Source organism: Capra hircus, chromosome 3 (genome assembly GCF_001704415.2).
Source record: "Capra hircus breed San Clemente chromosome 3, ASM170441v1, whole genome shotgun sequence".
In the NCBI taxonomy this organism is placed as follows: domain Eukaryota; kingdom Metazoa; phylum Chordata; class Mammalia; order Artiodactyla; family Bovidae; genus Capra; species Capra hircus.
Window position 1 is genome coordinate 43,701,043 of NC_030810.1, and position 19,681 is coordinate 43,720,723.

Below are 19,681 nucleotides of genomic sequence, written 5' to 3' on the forward strand. Positions count from 1 at the left end.
AGTAACTAATACTTAATGCTACCCACCCCTTTTCTTATTTTTAAAAAGCAGACAGTTGGGGAATTTTAAACTTATTACACTTATTATTATATTCTTCAAAACTACATAAAAATTTTAAGACAATTCATAAAACATATACATGACCAATCATTAATTTTTGCTCTGGGTTGATAGTCCTTTATTAAAGGCTTTTTCTCACCTCGAAGTGTTTCTTGAACTTTCTGCTGATTTTTCAATTGTATTCTACCTGCATTGTTGAAACCAAGAAATTCTTCAGGACAACTGCAAGCTCATTTCATGTTCAAGGAAGAAAGAGAAAACAGAATACATAGAGGGACAGGTTGCCAACTTCTCTTCTTTTGACCTCAAGTTTCTCCTCCAGCATCCATTGGTTATTTCTCTCCTATCTCTGGATAAAAGTGACCTTTCACTCTGTCAAAACTAACTCATCAGCTTGTGTCCTTTATCCCAAGTCTCTGACCTTTCCTGGGGCTTCAGCTACTTCATCATCATCTTGACTGCATGGCTGACTCTCACCCTCAATGTCTACAAATCCAGTCCCATTTTCTCCCCAGACTCTGGTTTCTCCTGGAGCCACCATCCTATCTTCCCATCACGAGCACTCACTGACCTTATTCTACATCTAATTTCTGCACTTGCCATGAGGTCCCACGTATCAACGCCAAATCCAACGTGCCTTATTCAATCTTTCAACACTGCTGAGTTTCTCAGGGTGTCTAACTTTCCCCCTTGAATCTGGTTCTTTCTTTGGCTTCGTTGATACTTGGCATGGCTGTGATCACCTACCTCAATTTCTTTCTGTCGCCTCTTGAATGTGGCCGTGCCTGGTTCACCATAGTTATGTGATGTTTTCATGCTCTGCCCACCTCAGCTTCATTCTCAGTGCTGGCTGCAAAGCCTCCTGCCCTGACTGGTCTGTTTCTCCTCTTGCTTCTGTTAGCTTGTCATTTCTTCCAGAAGACAGCTTTCAAAACCCAGCCCAAGCAAATCCAAACTTCTCATCTGGCCCACTGTAGTACATCTTTTCCGACTGTGTGCCAGCTCAAAACGGACTCTGCATTCTTCAGAAACTGACCCCAATCCACAGGGTAATCTGCTAGTGGCCGTCTGACTTGCTTTCCTGATCACAGTTGATCAGCAAGGGGCAGCCACTTGCCTGAGACTGAGCCACTCCTGTACCTCCCCTACTTCAGAGGCTAGAGAGACAGACAGTGAGTAAATGGTACTGTTTTAGTGGAAAGGTCCATGAATTACTGGTATTGGTGCTCTTGGAAAGTTCTGCTACAGTCTCTTTTAGGTAAGCTTGCTAGACTTGACTTCTAGTATTGACACAGAACCTTAGGTGATAGACTCACTGACGCTGCCCCTCCAGGAATCCTTAAAGGGCCATTCTCTCTCCTTGAAGGGCTTGACATTGACTCTGCTGTTGCTTTTCACGTCCACATTCAGAATGCCCAAACCTTGCCACTTCTATCTCCAAAACTAAGCTGCTCTTCTCCATGTCCTCTACTATTGCCCTGGTTTCAGCCTCTGTGATCTTTTTCCTGGGCTTGTCCAGCCTCTCTCTTGCTCCAGCAGTAATTCTGATCATATCACGTCTCCACATAAAACCCTAGGTAGAGTCTGATCACTCTTCCCACAGCATTAAGGACCCTTCTCATTTTGGCTCACAGATGCATGGGGCCTACCTTCTGCTATTTCCACTCCTTCTAGATGCCAGCCAGGCCTGATGACCAGCCTTATCTAAACATTCTCCATTCTTCACTTCCTCTATTTTTGTCCTGCTGTTCCCTTTGTCCTTCAGCCCTGGTAAAATCTTACTATTTCTTCTACAAGACCTATATCAGGCCCTTTTCTCATCTCCTTGGAGAAATTCTGCCTTCATCCTCTGGGGCACAAGATTACTTGTCGTATTTTAAGTCCGTCTTCCCTTTCAGACTGTGAGACGTGGGCTACATTTAAAGCCTGGCACCACAGTGATCAATCAGAAGTGGATGCTGAGTGCACTGCATCAGACACTATCAAATGTTTACCAGGAGAGGAAAAGGCCTGAGAGATCAGCCAAAACCAAAATATTTCCTCCCATCACTATTTACCATGGCTTTAGCCAAAATCAGGGAAAAGGATAGAGGAGTGCTGAGTAGGCAAATTAAGCGGATTGTGCCCCAAACCTCCAGGCATCGATGTCTGAAAAACAGGATACTCGTGAAATTGTCTTTAGACTCCAGAAAGAACATATTTACACAGTTTTAGAGTTTAAAATGCATTTCCATACACATTAACTGATCTAATTTGCACTGCCACCTCGTGAAGCAGTTAAAAGTTCATGAATGGCAGTTTGTACATAAGGGAACAGCCAGGTCAGGTGGTTTCAACAAGGGCACACTATGCAATAAATGTCAGACCTCTGCTAGGAAACACTTCTAACCTCCCACCCACTATTCTTTCTCTGCTGTATTACATTGCCTTTCCAATGGCAGAGTTAAAGTACAATGAAACAGTCTACTTGGGGAACTGGGCATAGTAGGGGAGTCATAGTCTACTTCTAAATCATTTAACTCCCCTCCCACACACATCCTTTTTGCCACACATGCCATCCAGTGGAGGTTAACCATGCAGTGCAGAAAATGTTACCCTGTTTCCAGAAATATATACTGCCCCCAAAACTTTGATGACAAAATATTTTAATTTTTCATAAAGCTATTTCCCCCCACCCCATAGACACAACTCGAAAAAAGAAACTGCATGCATGTGTTGCGGCTGAGCAGGAGGACGAGGTGTGCATATACGTACATGCATATACATACAGGTTTATTTAAATGATCAGATCTACACTTTTGGAGGCTGTTTGAAGCATCTTATCAAAAGAAAACACATTTTAAGCAAGAGGTTAAAAAAGTTTTTTAGACCCAAAGGCCATTTAATACAATAAATCCTACTTGGATAGTTTAGCAAACAATTTTTTTTTAAACCCACATCCAACAGACTGGTTAGTATTGGATACTCAGATTTGGTTTCAAAGCTGAAATGCCCCTGGTATAATAGATCTTCTCATGAAATTCATTTATTTTATATTATGCCTTAAAAAATAGGGACACATATCGATTGACAACTTAAATATTAACTCGATAGGCTACTTGGTGATATAAATAGGGAAAAAAGTGGTCATGGATTAGGAGTGAGAAGACTATGACACCAGCCCGTCATGGACTGCAAAGAATGTTAAATTCTATCCTAGAATCTAAAACAAGGAAAAAGGAGTCAAATATTCCACTCCATATAGACCCCATCTGGCCCAAACCATTCCCCAAGGAGTTGCACCCCCAACACATGAGGCTTACTAACCACCTGCTACAGATGTTACTATGTCACTAATTAACAATGATCACAAAAAATGTGTCATACCAGAGGTTTTGTTATCATACACAACACTTTAGTGGCTGCAGGAGTCTTCCTCCGAGAACTACTTGTCAGAAGGCAAGCTGACAAATGTCCACACCACTGGTCCAAGAAACCACAGCTAAGAGACAGAGCATTCGTTGCCACGTGGAGCTCTCTGGCACGCTCCCCGTTCTCATAAAAATGGCTGGGATGTGGCGGACAGTCCCAGTCGGGTGCTGAATCCTCCTACTCCTGGGCCTCCTTGCGGGTCAACTTGTAGATCTCAGTGGGCCCGTCCACGTGAGTGATAGTGGTGGTGAGCTGGAGTTCTTCCCCACTGTGTACACCCAGATCACCTGAAACAGGAATTTTGGTGTTAGATGTGATCAAGGAGGAAAGAGAAAGCAGGGATTTGCCTCACTAACAGCTGCCCAACCAGACCTTTCACATTCTGAGCTTAGAGAGAAAACTACGGCACAGATACCTAAAACTGGGGCTGACTTCCACCCTTTGCACTCGGACTTGGCAGTAATTTCTTAACATTTTTGTCTTCCGAAAAAGATTTTAATAACAGATGAGTCAGCTTACTGCTTATATTATTTATGGTAATTATTAACATTTAACGAGAGCTTACTTTGTGCCTAGTGCTATTCTCAACACTTTATACATGATCTTTGTCAAATGCTTCATGCTGTTTCTGCATCTATTGAGATGATCATGTGGTTTTGCCTCCTGAGGCAGGCACTCTGGTCTTGCCAGCTTTATAGGTGAGGAAGCTGGGAGGGAGGCCAGGAAGAGGGGCAGACACATGATGGAGATAGGAAGGAGGGTCAGATTCCAAGACCACATACACATTTGCTGTGAATAATTTACAAAGCAGCTATGCCATGTGAAGGCAAAGAAAACCTGCCTATATTTACCAAAAGATTGGATAGGGTACTACATGTAATGCCTTTAGGAATAATTAGGGGGTTTCTCCACCAAGGAAAAAAGTACCAGAAATGTGCTCTGAATTTTCTGTTGCCTCCAGGATTCTATATAACACCAGTGTTTTATTCCTCTGCTAAAATGGCATAACTATCTCAACTATCTCTCAACTCTCAGGAGAAAAATAAGTTTCTGTGTTACACCCTTAAAGTCTGCTACCTGCTGTAAGACATTTAAGTGAATATATAACTGCACGCATGTTTAGTTGCTACAGTCATGTCTGACTCTTTGAAACACCATGGACTGTACTCCGCCAGGCTCCTCTGTCCATGGGATTTCCCAGGCAAGAATACTGGAGTGGGTTGCCATTTCCTTTTCTGTGAATATATAACTGGCAAAGGGAAAATGAAAAAACCCACACCCAATGCTTCTCAATTAGACTGTGTATGGGGTGCACGTATATAGTCATATTTGCAGAGAGGAGGACTGGAGAACAAAAGGTTATGGTTATATCTGGGATTTTTATATTTACACATATATACATATGACTTCATAGTTTTGGGGATTAAAACTTTTCCTAGTTCAAAGCATGGAATTAAATACACAAGCTCTGGTTTCCAATGGGATTTCATACCTTTACTTAGAAGAAAGCTCTAGCCTGACCCTCAGGACTAACATCTTGTCACTAGCTTGGACCTGCTGCACATCCATGAATCTGAAGGCCTTAGGAACCCAGGGACCACCCCACTCACTGGTCCTGCAGGCTGCCTGGCTGGTGCCCTTCATGCGTGCCACATGGTGTTAGGTTTTCACTGTAGACCCTTGGAGGCTGTGGAACTACTTCAGTCTTATGAAGTGCTGGCATGGCAGCTCTCTACCTAAGAAGAATCCTTTGTCCTCGAAGCAGGGTTGTTAGTTTTGCAGAGACTGCTAATGGCAATTTGGGGCTGTACTAGCAAGTAGCCCACCACCTTCCTCTTTAGTATAGTGGTGAGTATCCCCACCTGTCAGGTGGGAGACCAGGGTTCGATTCCCTGATGGGGAGACAACACGCCCTTTTGGGCTTCCCTGATAGCTCAATGGTAAAGAATCTGCCTGCAATGTGAGATACCCCAGTTTGATTCCTGGGTCAGGAAGTTCTCCCGCAGAAGGGATAGGCCACCCACTTCAGTATTCTTGGGCTTCCCTGGTGGCTCAGACGGTAAAGAATCTGCCTGCAATGCAGGAGACCTGGGTTCGATCCCTGGGTTGGGACAATCCCCTGGAGGAGGACATGGCAACCCACTCTAGTATTCTTGCCTGGAGAATCCCCATGGACAGAGGAGCCTGGTGGGCTACAGTCCACAGGGTTGCAGAGTCGGACATGACTGACTTAGCACAGCACAGCAAGAATCCCATCAAAGGACAGGGGGTGGAACAGGTACCAAAGAGTGTCAATCCAGCCTCCAACACTCCTGACCCTTGGCACAGCACTAATAGGTGGAAAGTGTGCCTAAAGGTTTTACACAGAGCTGCCTGGGGCCACACAAACCTTTCCCAGGTCACTAACTTGTTTTCTCACTGCTGCAACTTCTGGCTCACTCCTCATTCAAGAACAGGTAAAAACCTCAAATTTCTTGCTCAAAGCTAGTTCTGGATTTGCATTATCTGGCTGAGCCACCAAAACTTCAAAGCAGATTTCATGATCTGCATGTCTGAAAGTCATCAAAATTTCAAAGAGAGTCCTGACCACCTGAGCAGACCCATTAGCATCTCCAAGTGTTTACCTAAGAAATCCCTTTCATTGAAGACTTCTTGGAAATAGACATAGAGTGTAATTCTACTTCAGTTTTGAACCGAAGGTGTCAAGTATTTAAGCTTAAAATATGATTCCAATTAGCAGGTCCTGGAAAATGTGTCTAACCCTACAGATTACATCACATGAAGGAACAAACAAAATTACTTGTTTTGTTTATTTTAACAAATACTATCCTATGTCTGACTCTATTCTAAACACTTTACAAATATTAATGCATTTAATCCTCATTACCAACCCTTTGATAGAAGTACTATTTCATCATCCTCATTCTTTTGAAGAAGAAACTGAGGCAGAGAGAGATCAAGTAACTTTCCCAAGGCCCAAGTGGATAACAGCATGTGGGGTTGAAACTGGAGCAATGAGGCTCCAGAATCCAGGCTCCTCAACCTTAAGCTATGCTGACTCTGAAATATTCAAGTTTCCAACTGCCATTGAGACTGCGGGTGAAGTATGAGTTCCCGTGTAATGCACTATCATCATAAATACATACATACAACAACTTGGATGAACTGTTCAGCATATTAATTTTGCTTTTGCATCTGATGAAAGAGAATTTATAGCATACAACATCAGTGCACTGATAGTAAAGAGAGCTATTATTTATGAGTATTTACCATATACACGATTAGGGGCTTAGCATGCCCAGTATTTCCTACTAAGATGTGAAGACACTGAGGCTCAAATAGGCCATGAATTTCTATAATGTGACCAGTCTTGCTCCCGGCAGAGCTGGAATGAGAGCCCAGATCAATGGGATTCTGGTTAGCAAAATCTATGATCATGCATGGTTTTAGGCCAACACTTTCCCCTTAGGGAACGGATGGGAATATGGCAGTGACAGAGCAGGAGTGGGGATCCCATCAAACTCCCTCTTCTGCCAAGGTCTCACTCCATCTGTTACCCTCCCTCTCTTAGCTTCTGCTGCTCAGCACACAAACATGCTTGAAGTCTTTTCCCTTCCAAGCCAAAAAAAAAAAAGCCCCCTTCCAAAAATGTGATATGTTATTTATTAGGGAGGAAGGGCAGAATAAATGGAAAAGAATAAATTACGAAAGGAAAAGAAAATAATTCTTTAATTTGCAGTAAGTCTCTTTCCCTAGTTATGGTGTCAATTCATCTCAGCTAATCAAGAATAAGATGAAGGCTTATTTCTAACCATTGTGAAATGAGACCAATCTCTGGCATTGAATGTAATCTCAAAGGACTATCAGTGGATCCATATCACATCCATGGATATGCAGCTGCTGCTGGATTTTAACTGCCTGGAATGCATACTGGGGCTGTAGAAAGCTGCACAAAATGCACTCTAACGATATAATAAGGAGCACAGCTTCCCAAGATTGGCAGCATTCTAATGACAATCATTTGTGTATCTCTGGATCCTTTAGTCAAAAGAAAGGGAACTCCTAATTGAATTTCAAGGCTGTTTCATAAATTTGGGAGAGAGCCACCGTTTTCTAATATTAATATGGGCTACCTAATTCTGTCCTCACAAGCACTAGGATAAATTAACACCTCATTATCCATTTGTGGAAGCCAGACAACTCTTACACCATGAGTTCATATTTATTTCTTGAGGTCACAGTATATATTGGAGTCAGGATTCCAAACCATCTGTGTCCTCTTCGAGACTTTATGTTCTTTCTATAACAGCCCTGCCTTTTCTGTGGAATTTTTTCCCACAACAAATCTCCTCCTATTCACCTTCAAAGCTAAGTTCAAATGATAATGATGTCCCTGGTTCACGGCAAAGTGAAAAAAATCAAGGCACAAGTAATGTTTGTAAAGCAAAATTATTTCCATCTCAAGCTCTGTTGTTTACTCTTAAGATTACATTCTTTCTGCATTTTGGGTGTTAACAAACTGGTGAATGGTAGGTTTTCTAAATCTTTAAAAAAATTTTTTCTTTTTTTTTTTTAAGAATGTAAATCACCAGGACAGTATCCGGTATGTAGTTAAGTGATCATTAAAATACCCACCAAGACATCCTTGCATGGGCTGGTCCAGCTGCTCCCTGCTCTGCCTGGTTTCTGGTCCCACACCCCAGCACTGGTGTTCCCCACCAGGGCTTAGGGACAAACATACAGCTAGAAAACAGGTGTGCTTTGGGATGACTCAGCCTTTGTGATCCCTTCTGGGCAATAAGGCAGTGAGATCTTGGTGAGACAGGGTTTAGGAACCCCGGGTCCAGCCATCTCTCAATTCCTTTCAACCATCAAGACAGTTTATAACAGGCTTGAAGTGTACCATTTCCTGTCTCCAGACACTCAGCACCAGGCCTAAGAAGGGAACACATAAAGCCTAGACATTTTGCATGAAATCTTAGCATGATGGCTCGAATCATATGCCATCCCTCTTCATTTGCTGAAGTCCTATTTCCCAGTACCTCAGGATGTGAGTGTTTAGACACAGGGCCTTTAAGGAGGTGACTAGTTTAAAATGAAGCCGCTGGGGTGAACCCTAATTCAGTGTAACCATAGGGCTATGATTTTTCCAGTAGTCATGTACAGACGTGAGAGTTGCACCATAAAGAAGGCTGAGCATCTAGGAGAATTGATGCTTTCGAACTGTGGTACTGGAGAAGACTCCTGGGAGTCCCTTGGACAGCAAGGTGATCAAATCAGTTAATCCAAAAGGAAATCAACCCTGAATTGGAAGGAGTGATGCTGAAGCCGCAATACTTTGCCACCTGATGTGAAGAGCCAACTCATTGGTAAAGACCCTGATGATGGCCAAGATTGAGGGCAGGAAGAGAAGGAGGCGACAAAGGATGAGATGGGGGGATGGCATCATCGACTCAGTGGACATGAGTTTGAGCGAACTCTAGGAGATGGTGAATGACAGGGAAGCCTGGCGTGCTGTAGTCCATGGGATCACAGAGTAGAACACAACTTAGCAACTGAACGACTTCTCACAAGAAAAAGAAATTAGGATATAGACACACATGGGGGGAGAACATGTGAAAACACAGGATGTCAAGCCCCACTTCAGAATCCAGGTCCAGTCCAGGGGGCAAAGCCCAGGCTATCCCTGCTCATGGACATCAAGGGGAAGCCAGGGAAATCAGGGGTGGGTCCATGTTATCCAGCACACAAGCAGGGGAAAGATCGCAACAAAAAGCAGCCGCTGCTTAAGCCTCACAACTCAAACCAAACCTTTACTGAGGCAGCAAAGGCCAAAGCCACCTTCTCCTGTGAAACAAGCAGCTGGAGACCTCAGGGGCCTCCAGAAGCTAAACTGCCACCAAGCCGTAGCTCCGAAGGCATGCGGCCTGAGCTTGCTGCTGCGGCTTCCAAAAAAGAGAGTGTGTCAGACAGAAGCCACTCAGGACAAACAGAAATAGAACGGAATCTGTCGGCAACTAGTGTCTCCTGTTCCCTAGGTCATCCAGTCAGGAACTCCATTTCTTTACTTTTTCTCTAAAACCTTCTGACAAAAATTTCGTAGATGAAATAACACAGAAATGAAACCTAGTATCGAGAATCGTCTGACTTCCTGAGCAGCTCCAACTTTTTTCTCTACGTGAACTGGTAACTGAGGGAGTCTGGTCAGCATGTCTTGTGTGCAGGCAGGGCATCGATGTCGCACCCCTGGGATATGAGGCCTTCTCTAAGCGTTACCACCAGCCTGAGCTGGAGTTCGTTTCTGCCTGGGAAGACATTAGGGATGAGTCACAGAGCGGTTATGGAAACAGGTAAAAGGAAGAGCAGTCTTCTCAGGTGGCGCTAGTGGTAAAGAACTAGCTGGCCATGCAGGAGATGTAAGATGCAGGTTCGATCCCTGGGTTGGGAAGATTCCCTGGAGAGGGCACGGCAACCCTCTCCAGTGTTCTTGCCTTGGAAATCCCATGGACAAAGTCTGGCGGGATGCAGTCCAGTGGGTTGCAAAGGGTCAGACACGACAGAAGCAGCATTAGCATGCACACACGCAAAAGGAAGAGCTTTAATGAAAACCCAGGAGCAGCAGGGCAGAAAATGTGAATGGTCCTTGAAAGAGAATCTAAAGTATCTTTGCTAGATTAAAAAAGAAAAAGTGTATCATGTTGACTGTGTATATGAATATATGCATCCTTATACAGACTAAATGATTGTCTGTAAACAGACGAACATATTGATCGTCTCACATATACAGACTGATCTGAACGTGTTCATTATACCAACAGTGTAGCTACAGTGAATCAACCAGCAGTTTGGAACCCAGAACACCACACCCCCGCAGCACCAATCAGCCACTGACACATGAAAACATTCTGGCTCGGACAGTTTGGCTGGAGCTGTCCTGCCACGTCCCGGGTTTCAAGAGGCAGAGGAGGAAGTCTCATCTCCCAGACCAGGCTACTGGTTCTGTGAGAGCAAGGACTGTGTCTATCGCTCATCCTCTCAAACCCCACACAGTGCTAAGCACTGTGGCACCCACTGCTTCTATGGGTCGCTTTCCAAGCCACACAATAAAGAGAAACAGAATTATGTGAGAGAAAATGTTCTTTGGAAAGCGACCCTTTCTCAAACCTGCTTCCCACTTCGTTTCTCTTCACCATTCCTTGACGGAACGAGAGAAGCAAAAATCCAAGCTCTCTACTTTCACTTTCTTCCTACCCATTCCCTCTCCACATATACATACTCCTCGGCATCTCTCTCCATCTCCCAAACAAAATGCTTCTTAATGTCTCTTTCTCTTTCCTTAGCCTCCCTGGCTTCCGCTGCATCAGAAACTGCTTACCAAGTTCCTGGAAATAAGCTTTTTTCCAGCGGTCCACCCAGGATCCATCTCATGAAGGCAAGAACACAACACACCTGGGATTCATTCTCCATAGCAAGAAATCCGAAATCTTGGCTCTGGACCTTAAAAGCTAGAGTGGGGAGGGAGTCCAAGCCATTTAAAAATAAAAACTTTCCACAAGAAAGGGAAAGAAGGCTGGGGGGAGGAGGAAGAACGCCATCCAGAGACGCAGAGAATTTAAAAATACAGTGTATCCCTCTGAGAGTTCATTTTCTAGGCTTCCACGTATTATTCCAAATTAGCTCTTTCCAAGGAGCTTCAAAATTTTGGTAAATGCTCCATAATTCCTGTGATACAGTGTGTGGTCTGGCAGCAGATGAGGAGATGAAAAGAGAGCAGAGAAGGAAAACGATCAGAGAACCCAACTTGGACGAGCCCTTTCCAGACACAGCACTGCCCAGGGACTCGAGAAGCACAGAAAGCCACCAGGGGCTCGCTGACTGCTGCAGAGTCACAGCAGGTCATGTCATCACCACAGAGATGCTGCATTGTGGGACTACTGTGTTTATGATCAGAACAGGGTCCCCAAAGAGTCTGCCGCTGGACTGCTTGAATGGTTTTCAACCAGGGCCCTACTGGCATGTTGGGCAGGACCACTCTTTACAATAAAAAACTGTTTTCCTCAATGTTGGACATAGAGCATCCCTAGAATGTAGCCACTATATGCAGGCAGCACATTCCAGTCGTAAACGACAATCCAGAACAACCATGTCTGTTTCCGAACACCTCTTGGCATGGGATTCGGGGAATATGACCTCCTGTGGAGAACAGCTTTGAGCTTTCTGTGAAATTGCAGATCTGTGTGTCGTGTGGTCTTCAACAGCAACAAATCTACTGGGGGACAAATCAAGTACTTTCCTCAACTGCAAGGTTTGAAGCCTAGGACGGTAGCTGTTGTCCTGGGTGAGAAGTCCTCATGGGAGCCGCCTAGCACCTGGCTCACAGGTCAAGCATCCAGTGTCACTGGGTAGAAGGCAGTCATCCTGCCCCTGTAGGCTTGGCTGCAGCTCTGGCCTCGCATGTGCCTGAAAGTGCTGGGCTTGGGTGAATTCTTACCAGTGTTTGGAAAATCCTTACATGTGACAGAATCACCCCCTGGATGGCCAGTATATGAAACGAGGTGCTCTTCTGCCCCTTCCTTGCTAATAGGAAGGAAGTCAATCATAGAAATTTTTGTTCCCAGAAGACTTTAAGAGATCATGTACAGGTGGGAAAAGTGGTGCACAGGGAGGGCAAGCAGTTTGACGAGTCACACAACAAAAACAAGCAGAGCAGTTTACATCCAAACACTGCTGCAGCACACCCTTAACTTTTACCCACTAGGATTATCATTCCAACATCCCGGGAAGTCCAGCTCCTGCTATAGGTGGCATTTCCCTGGAAGGTAGGACCTCTACCTACTAGGTTCCTGCTTAATACTCTCAAGTCAAGGACAGGTCCATATGGTTTCCGTCACAGTCCATCCTGTCATGTCCAACAGGATGGTCGTGAAATGAAACCGAGATTTTTGTTAACAAGTCCAGAACCTCTTCCTCTGGCATTTTAGAAGGCCATGGGGAGAGAACTGTGGTGCTGAAGACTCTTGAGAGTCCCTTGGACTGCAAGGAGATCAAACCAATCAATCCTAAAGGAAATCAACCCTGAATATTTATTGGAAGGATTGATGTTGAAGCTGCAATACTTTGGCCACCTGATGTGAAGAGCTGACTCATTGGAAAAGACCCTGATGCTGAGAAAGAGTGAAAGCAAAAGGAGAAAGGGGTGGCAGAGGATAAGATGGTTACAGAGCATCACTGACTCAATGGACATAATTTGAGCAAACTCAGAGAGAGAGAGGGGGACAGAGGAGCCTGGCATGCTACAGTTCATGGGTCACAAAGGGTCAGACACGACTTGGCATCTGAACAACAACAACAACAGAGAGACCACCTGCTCCCAATCACCATGCATATGTAAAACACAGAGTTCTAGCAGTAGAAAGGAAGCTGAAGCCTACCCAGCTCACATGCTTTCTAGAAAGGAAGCCACTCAAACCAAGAAGTGGGCAGGTGGATAAGTGAGCCAACGGTCTTTACACTTCCCCAGGACCTATAGCCAGAGATACTGAGTATGACAGGAAGTCATGGAGTAGGAAGGAAGAGAACCCTGGTGTCTAGGATGCTTTTGTTTGGAGAGTCAGGTGTAGTACTGCAGACAGTGGGTGAGACCATTCCACTACCCTTGACCCTCAGCACAGATGCCCTCTTTTCCCTGCCCTCTCTCATGTCATCACAGCCCTGTCTCAAGATCACTGGCCCATCTGTGAAATAAGAAAGCTAATCTAGAACTCTTATTTCTAAAGCATTAATGCAGGACTTCCTTGGTGGTCCAATGATTAAGAATCCTCCTGCCAATGCAGGGGACATGAGTGTGTTTTTTAGAATATCAAAAAGATAGCCTGGAAAAAGGGTTGCAGGGCCAAATGACTTAAGAATTTGGAAATGCTGTTACCCCTACCTATTTTAAAAGACCTAACAGTACAAATTAATATGCTAAAGGCATTAATATATCCTACAGTGAATCACAATAATGCTGATTAAAAACCCAATGATTCTCAAACTTATTTGACCACTAAAACCTACCAGCATCCCATGGCAACAATATTCTATTGAATATAATTTGCCACACGCCAACTGGAGTGATCAGGAGGAAACATTTTGAATAGACCCAAAAGATGAATAGGGTTTTGTCAGGCCCAGATGGAGGTGGGGTATGTCTGGGGAATAGGCATATGGCCAGGGCTTTAGTGGCTCAGACAATGCCAATGCAGGAGACCTGGGTTCAGTCTCTGGGTTGGAACGATCCCCTGGGGAAGCGAATGGCAACCCACTCCAGTACTCTTGACTAGAGAATTCCATGGACAGAGGGCCTGGCAGGCTGTATAGTTCATAGGGTCACAAAGAGTTGGACATGACTGAGCGACTAACACTTTCACTTCAGGGTAAAGCAGGTATGAAAAAAGAGAAGAAAGAATAAAGGTGGAGCCAAACAATGTAGGCTTAAGTATGCAAAGAAAAAGCAGCTATCAGATGCGTTGCTTACCAGGCCACCTCGTCCATGTTACTAGCACTGGCCCAGGCAGCAATGTTCATTTCCCTCTGCCACGGCTGGTAGAGAAGTCCCAGGCAAGTCCCTCCCTTCCCTTGGGTCTCAGTTTCCTCGTCTGTAGAACCGCTAGACTAAGTTCTCCAAGGCCCCTCACAGCATCAGCACCACAGAGAGCACATACCAGCACGTAAGGGGAGGAAGGTGATGGGGACAGGAGCATGGCCATTGGGTTGGACAAGTCAACAGGCTTACAGGAGAATGAGCAGGGGAAAAATGAAGCCACCTCTGGTTCAACTCAGGGCCCAGTCCCCATCTACCCAGTATGTCAGATTGTGGTTCTCAAACTAGAAGAATAAATTGCCAAACACTTTCCAACAGTCAACTTTGTTCAAATAATTGAGAAAAGCAAATTTAATTTTTGTACTAATACTGGGAGATATTGTAAACTAGAATGTAATATTCCCAATTCATTTTACATAGTTTTTTAAAATGAGGATTCATAGAAATATCAGCCCTGTATTGGCTTTTTGTCTTATGGCCCAGAGTCCCTAGAGGTGCTTGTTCACACTTGGAGAAAACACTTGACTAGGGAACCTGGAGCCTTTGCTGCCTGTCTTGAAGAGTCAGAAGCCTACTTATCCTGAATAAAGCTATGCCAAAGAGACTGGAACTCACCGTTGGACTGGTCTTCCCCATAGTTCTTATGGGATGGCGCGTACAAGAACATCAAAGCAAAGACATACAGGTTCCACATGCCGTAGATGCCAGTGAAAAAGGCACTATTCACTTGGACTGTGACACCGCCCCACTTCCAATGGCCTTCAGTCACCTATGGGAAAGAGAGGTGACATTCAATCGGAACCAATAAGAAACAACTCCAACGTAACAATCACCTAACACAAACACCAAGTCTCTCCCATATACAGAAAAGTGAAGGGCCATGTACAATTCCATTTTCTTAGTTTTCATTTTAAAAATTTTGGCTGTGGTTGGTCTTCATTGCTATACATGGGCTTTCTCTAGCTGCAGTGAGTGGAGGCTAATCTCTGTTGCAGCGTGCACGCTTCTCATTGTGGTGGCTTCTCACGTTGCAGAGCACAGGTTCTAGGCGCATGGACTTCAGCAGTTGCGGCACATGGGCTTGAGAGCACCCGCTCAGTAGCTGTGGCGCACAGGCTTAGCTGCTCTGCAGCATGCGGCATCTTCCTATACCAGGGACTGAATCGGTGTCCCTTACACTGCAAAGTGGATTCTTAACCACTGGACCACCAAGAAAGCCCCAAGATTCCATTTTTCAATCTGAATCATACTAGGATGAATTAAGGTTAACTGAGGGTTTCCTATGTCAGGCACAAAGTCAATGGTTCTCATCTTGTCTGCACATGAGCATCACCTGGAGAGTATTTCTTTCTGAAACAGTAGTACATTGTTACACCTAATTTAATTAACCTGTATTTGAGTCTAACACTTCTCCACAGTTATAGTTCCTCCCCTGCTATCCATCTTCCCCCTTCTGCAAGGTGGATGTAAACACCTTGCAGGCAAGACCAGTTCTGGTTTGTTTTCTGCCGTATCTTCAGGACCTGATGTACCACAGCATTGATTAAATAAACAAATGGTCCTTGGACTGAGTAGTTTTTCTGGGTGGGGCAGTGTAGAGAAGCAGAAAGACACAGGCTTGAAGTCAGAAACCTGGCTTCAAATCCAGGCTCTCCCACTCCCTTTCTGTTTAACGTAAGAGAAGTAAGATTAAGACCCCTAGACTTCAGTTTTCTTAGGTACAAAACAAAAACTTGCAGGGTTAACCACTAAGTAGAATTAGGTAAAAATACTTTTAGGAATTTCCTGGCCCACAGAAAACATTCAATAAATCTTATTTTATAATGTTACGTTTATAATTTTATAAGCCACTCACAAAAGTAATTATGAAGCTTTCATATACTTTACAATTTGGCAAGACTGTTTTGAGGCTGCTTTTGTCTATGTTGATGACATGGTAATTGTTTTAAGGGCTATCTGATGACATATGGATTGCACTAAGAACTGTCAAGAAAACTGTGGAGCACAGGAACTAAAAATTTGTGCTGGTTCTGAGATCAATGAAATGATTTTGACTACTGCCTGCTACAGGATATCTTGAAAGTAAAAGTCGCTCAGTCATGTCTGACTCTTTGCGACCCCATGAACTATACAGTCCATTGAATCCTCCAGGCCGGAATACTCGAGGGGGTAGCTTTTCCCTTCTCCAGGGGATCTACAACCCAGGGATCGAACTGGGGTCTTCCGCATTGCAGGCGGATTCTTTACCAGCTGAGCCACAAGGGAAGCCCACAGGAAACCTTAAATGGGAATAAAAGAAAGTGTTAGATAGCTGTTTCTGTGATAGCTTAATGAGGCTGGGTTACATAATCCATCTCTAGGAGCCCCTCCTTATAGCAACTAAAGTATAAGATGGCAAGCTATTTCTAAATGTTAATGACTTATTCAAGCAGGTTGCTTTCACCTCCTGTTTATGAGGCTGTGGGTCTATATTCATTTGGTACCCTCTGTATAACTCATATGACTTACAGAGCCACCAGGAATAATAAAGCTATGAGGGCAGGTATTTCCTTCTGAAAGACCTGGAGTGTCAGTTAACCAGGTTAATGAATCATAGACTTATCACTTATTTACTTTTAGTTTGACCTTGGTCATACAGAATTTTTCATTTTTGTGATTCATAAACAAACCACCATCACTAAGCTATTTCCTTTGGGAAATAATTCGCTACATGACATGCTCAGGGAAGTGTTGGCAAAAAAGGATTTCATTAGTGATTTTAGAATAATGCACCAGCATTCAAGCTATTCAGGATTGCTTCTTAGAAACATCACCAAATATCACTCTTCTTACTTTTAAGTACAGTACTCCATGTGTATGGAAGATCTCATTTAGCCTTAATAACAGCTCTATGAGGTAGGTAGGTAACATCTCAACTCATGGGTAAACTGTGACACAGAGAGTATCTTGCCCAAGACTATTCAGCTAGAAAGTTATGGCTCTGACCCACCAAAGGTGGTGGGTGTTCCTAACTACTATACAACACAAGAGTAGGAATATTATCTTAAATAGGATGAGTCTCTCACTTAGAGAGACTAAGAGGCAACTATGATGTCAGGTCAAATTTCCTTTGAAATTCACTTAATTGGGCATTATGTATATATTTATACAGTATACATATATGGAGAGAGTATATATGCATTATATCTATATTCTATATATATAGTTTGTATACTCCAATCTGTATAAAATATATATGCACTGTGTATCTCAGATGTAGTAATGTTTGGTGTATAACTGCATATACATGCAAAATACAATTTTACAGTAGAACTACTGAAAATGAAATGCTTATGAGGGACACACTGGAGCCAAGATTGGCTGAAGAAACCGTAGATTCACGCCCCCTGCTCATGCCTGCTTCAGGACACGTGCACTTGTTTAGAATGGAATTGCAGAATTACCCATACTCTGTAATTTGTAATCCCTAAATGCATTATTTCCTGCTGAGGGCAAAGAGTTGAATTTGCATAACTGGACTGTATACATAACGTCACTAGTGTTAGGAGACCCCATTGTGCCTTCTTCTCTCCTCTCTCAATTATTTATGCTTGAGACATCCTGAGCTCTGAGTACATTCCCGCTAACACATACCACAATGAGCAGCCTCAACAGAGCAGGCCTTGTGAGTCCAAATCTTATGAATGCTAAGGCAAAGAGGTGCCAGTCACGCCCTTTAAACTTTCAGAGAGAAAAATCAGGTAGCCCCAACCACAAAAAGAAAAAGGAAAATAATCTCCCCTCTACCTAAAGTCTTATTTCTAAAAGTCCCCGTTTTTCCTGATTTCACATTTGAACAATTTACTTTTGTGTGAAACCACCCAATTATACCCCTGTAGCCAAGTGAAGGTCAAATCCCTTTACACCCAGTAGTCTTGACAACCAGCATTCCACTTCACAACAAGATTTCCAGACCCCAGACACAGGCTCTCTTACTGGAAACAGTTCCTCTGTAAGTAACAGAATGAAGTGATGACATGCCCACCCCCCGCACCCAAAAAAAACCTGCAGACTCACTCTGGGAGTTTGCGCGTATGACTTGACCTGTATGTCAGGTACCTGGAGTCCCCTTCGTGAAGGTCAGCGGCCTTCTCTCCTGCATTGCACTTCTGTTCCCCACTGTCTGCCCCATCTAAATGGAGCGCCTCTTTCTTTCCCAGAGTGAAGGGGCTAAAATACCAGACTGTGCTGTGCCATCTCCCGGTTGCTATGACTGAGGCCATTAAAATGGCAGGCATTAAAGACTGCACCTCAGTACCCAGCTACAAAGCCTCAAGGTCACTGCATTCCACAGCTTCCATCAGCCTTTCATTCCTGGCCTCGGAGCTTCAATATCCTGGCGAGATCCCCTTGCATTATATTTCATGGGGCTTAAATGCAAGCTCTCCCAGCAAGTCTGAGAGTATAATGGGAGTTTTTAATACATTCCTTTTACCTAAGGCTGGGATCTATTTCAAAAAGTTACCCAATAGGTTTCCTTTCAGGTGAGCTCATTGCTGAGACATTCCAAAATGACATTAAAAAATAAATCCTCTGATGACTGTATTAATACAGTACCTGTGGCACTGAGAGTTATGCCTGAAAACGTCTTAGATATCTAAAAATAAACCTTTAAAAAAAAAAAAAAAAACAGCAGGAGGACTGTAAGGAGCTAATGGAATCCAAAAGACCTCATTGCTACCCTCTTAGAGTTGAAATCCACTCCAGGCTGACTGTTGACTGTTGCAGCAGATATAAAAAGCCAGCCACAGGCTGGAGCCCTGCTAGAAAATACTAGGGCAGTAGAATATCAGTCTTTTTCTAAAAGCCACCAAGTCTGCAACTTGGAAGACTGGCCTCCTTTGCTTCAAAAAGGTGCACTAATTAAATATGTACAAGATAAATTTGGGCAACACGTAGCCACCTTAAACACTAGCACAAAGTCCCTCTTGACTTCAGGTGGGAGGGACTCTGCAGAAAGTGGGGTGGGGTGGGACTGTGGGGATGACTTCAGCTTTCTAAAGTTGCAGGGAGACTTCCCTGGCAGGCCAGTGGTTAAGACTCTGTGCCTCCACTACAAGGAGCATGGGTTCAATCCCTGGCTGGGAAACTAAGATCCTGCATGCCACACAACACAGCCAAAAATAATTAAGTAAGAAAATAAAGTGGTAGAAATATGCGCTGGGAGCAAAAGTGCCCTTTCTTTTTGTCTCCCTGAGAACGTATCTTGGTAATACCTTTTAATCCTCAGCTACCTTCCTCAAGGTTCTGTTTCTCCAAGAGCGTGTCCTGCTCTCTCAGCCTTGCAGAACTGGCTGTATTACGTGTCACCATGCATTACTGAGGGACTGGAGGACTAGAAAGCTTTTTGGCCACATGAGGGAATCAACCAAGGGATAAGTCTGGTCTGAGGCTCTGTTGGAGCCTCAGCTGGTTGAATAAAAAACTTATTCAGAATTTCAAATATTTTTACCACATTTGGAGTGGAAAGTGAAGTTTCCAAAGTTTTATAAACAAACAGTCTGATACAAACACAGCACTGTTATAGGTCAAAGCAAAGGTGGTGAACAGAACTTCCTAAGATATGTATGCGTATTTTTTTTTTTCTAC

At 43.9% G+C, this 19,681-nt stretch overlaps 1 protein-coding gene and 1 non-coding gene across 2 annotated transcripts in view; one reads left to right on the top strand and one right to left on the bottom strand.

Moving 5' to 3' along the window:
* The window catches only part of WLS (wntless Wnt ligand secretion mediator), a 116,267-nt gene continuing 99,387 nt past the window's right edge, over positions 2,802–19,681 (bottom strand). The window contains exons 11-12 of the mRNA XM_005678278.3: positions 14,669–14,822; positions 2,802–3,758 (exon numbers count right to left, since the gene is read on the bottom strand). Of these exons, the coding sequence (XP_005678335.1) occupies positions 3,649–3,758; positions 14,669–14,822 (264 nt within the window). The 3' untranslated portion in view covers positions 2,802–3,648. The remainder of the gene's footprint in view (positions 3,759–14,668; positions 14,823–19,681) is intronic.
* TRNAD-GUC lies at positions 5,303–5,374 on the top strand. The gene has a single exon. It is a non-coding gene; the product is annotated as a tRNA-Asp (tRNA).